At 70.6% G+C, this 1936-nt stretch overlaps 1 protein-coding gene across 1 annotated transcript in view; it reads left to right on the forward strand.

Annotated features, from left to right (window-relative positions):
* The window catches only part of PLXNA1 (plexin A1), a 40152-nt gene that overhangs the window by 28402 nt on the left and 9814 nt on the right, over positions 1-1936 (forward strand). Inside the window, exon 23 of the mRNA XM_043442421.1 lies at positions 881-947. Within this exon, the coding sequence (XP_043298356.1) occupies positions 881-947 (67 nt within the window). The remainder of the gene's footprint in view (positions 1-880; positions 948-1936) is intronic.

Here is a 1936-nt window from a genome sequence, read left to right on the forward strand (position 1 = left end):
CCTCCCGCCTCCCCACTGCCCCCTGCCTCCCTCTGTCCCTGGCCCCTGCCCCCCGCCTCCCCCCCACCTCCCCCCTCCCCACTGCCCCCACCTCCCTCTGTCCTGCCCCCTGCCCCCTGCCTCCCGCCTCCCCCCGCTCCCGCCTCCCACTGCCCCCTGCCTCCCTCTGTTCCCTGGCCCCGACCCCGCCCCACCTCCCCCATGCCCCGCCTCCCTGCCCCACTCCTCGTGTCCCTGCCCCCACCTCCCTCTGTCCCTGCCCCGCCTCCCCCCTGACCCCTGCACGCCTGCACCCCCCCCTGTGTCCCTGCCCCCCGCCTCCCTCTGTCCTGCCCCCTTGCCCCCCCGCCTCCCTGTCCCTGCCCCGCCCCCGCCCCTGCCCCGCCTGCCCCTCCCCTCCACCCTGCCTCCCTGTGTCCCTGCTCTCCGCCCTCCCTCTGTCCCTGCTCCCTGCCCCCTGCCTCCCCCCTCCCCCCTGCCTCCCGCCCTCCCCCCTGCCCTGCCTCCCCCTGCAACCCCTGCCTCCTTCTGATCCCGGCCCGCCCCCCTCTTGCCTCCCCCCTGCCTCCCGCCTCCCCCTGCCCCCCGCCTGCCTGCCTGCGACCGTCCCTGCCTGTGCACCCCTGCCCACCTGCACCCTGTCTGCCCACCGTGCCCTTGGCATTCCTCTGCCCACCCACACCCCTGCCCGCCCGCCTGCAGCAGTGAGCCCACTGGCCCAGCCCAGGCACTGCTGAGGTGACTCTGGTGACCAGCCTGGGGTCTGCCGTGCCTGGGACCCTTGTCGCTGGGTGACACATGCTCTGAGATCAGGCCTGACCACGGGCCCTGGGGCGGTGGGGGTCGGGTGGCCTGAGGTCACCCCACATCTCTGTTCCAGGACGGAGTCAGTGGCCGAGAAGATGCTGACCAACTGGTTCACCTTCCTTCTGTACAAGTTCCTCAAGGTGGGTGGCCGCGGGGGCCCGGGTGGGGGTGCCCGCCACAGGCCTCAACTGGGGGGCAGGGAGTGGCCCAGACCCTGGCGTGACGCCCCCGGGACATGCGTCTGTCCACTGGCATCTCCAGAGGCTGTCCAGTTCTCCCTGAGCTGCCAAGGCAAGGTGGAGGTGTCTCTCATGGGGGTCGATGGCCGCACGCAGCTGAGCAGGGTGGAGGTCCAGGCCCTGTGGGGTTCATGCGGTCCCTGTGGCCCAGACCGAGGCTCAGATGGAGCCCCTGGGCAGGGCATCTGTGTCCAGCCCTAGCGCTGGCCCAGCCTGAGGAGGTGCCTGGCAGGGAAGGCGGGGTCCCATCGACCCTGTGCTGAGGAGGGGGCAGCCACCTGGGCTTCCACGTGTTGTTGCCCAGACAGTTCCCTCCAAGCCCCGGAGACCGGCCCTGGGGAGCCGGGTTATTCTTGGACCGGGACATAGAGCCTGTGGGCGGCTGGACGTGGGTCAAGGTGGGCCTCACTGGGGCTGTGAGCAGCTCGGTGGGTTACCTGCGTTTTAGAACTGGGAGGTCTTCCAACCCCAACGTGTGTCTGACTTTCCTCGACAAACCCGAAGGCTTGGCAGGTGGGCCTGCTGTTCCTGCGGTCGGTGCTCCACAGTAGACGAGGCAGCGGCCGTGGAAACCGCGATAGGCGGCCCGGGCCTGGTCCTCTCTGCGTGACCTGACAGGCGGCCCGGGCCTGGTCCTCTCTGTGTGACCGAGTGACAGGCGGCCCAGGTCTGTTCCTCTCTGTGACCGAGTGACAGGCGCCCCGGGTCTGGTCCTCTCTGCGTGACCAAGTGACAGACACCCCGGGCCTGGTCCTCTCTGTGTGACCCTGCGACAGTCGGCCCAGGCCTGGTCCTCTCTGCGTGACCGAGTGACAGGCGGCCAGGATCTGGTCCTCTCTGTGTGACCCCACGACAGGCGGCCCGGGCCTGGTCCTCTCTGCGTGACCGAG

The sequence above is a fragment of the Cervus canadensis genome, chromosome 22, assembly GCF_019320065.1.
Source record: "Cervus canadensis isolate Bull #8, Minnesota chromosome 22, ASM1932006v1, whole genome shotgun sequence".
In the NCBI taxonomy this organism is placed as follows: Eukaryota; Metazoa; Chordata; class Mammalia; order Artiodactyla; family Cervidae; genus Cervus; species Cervus canadensis.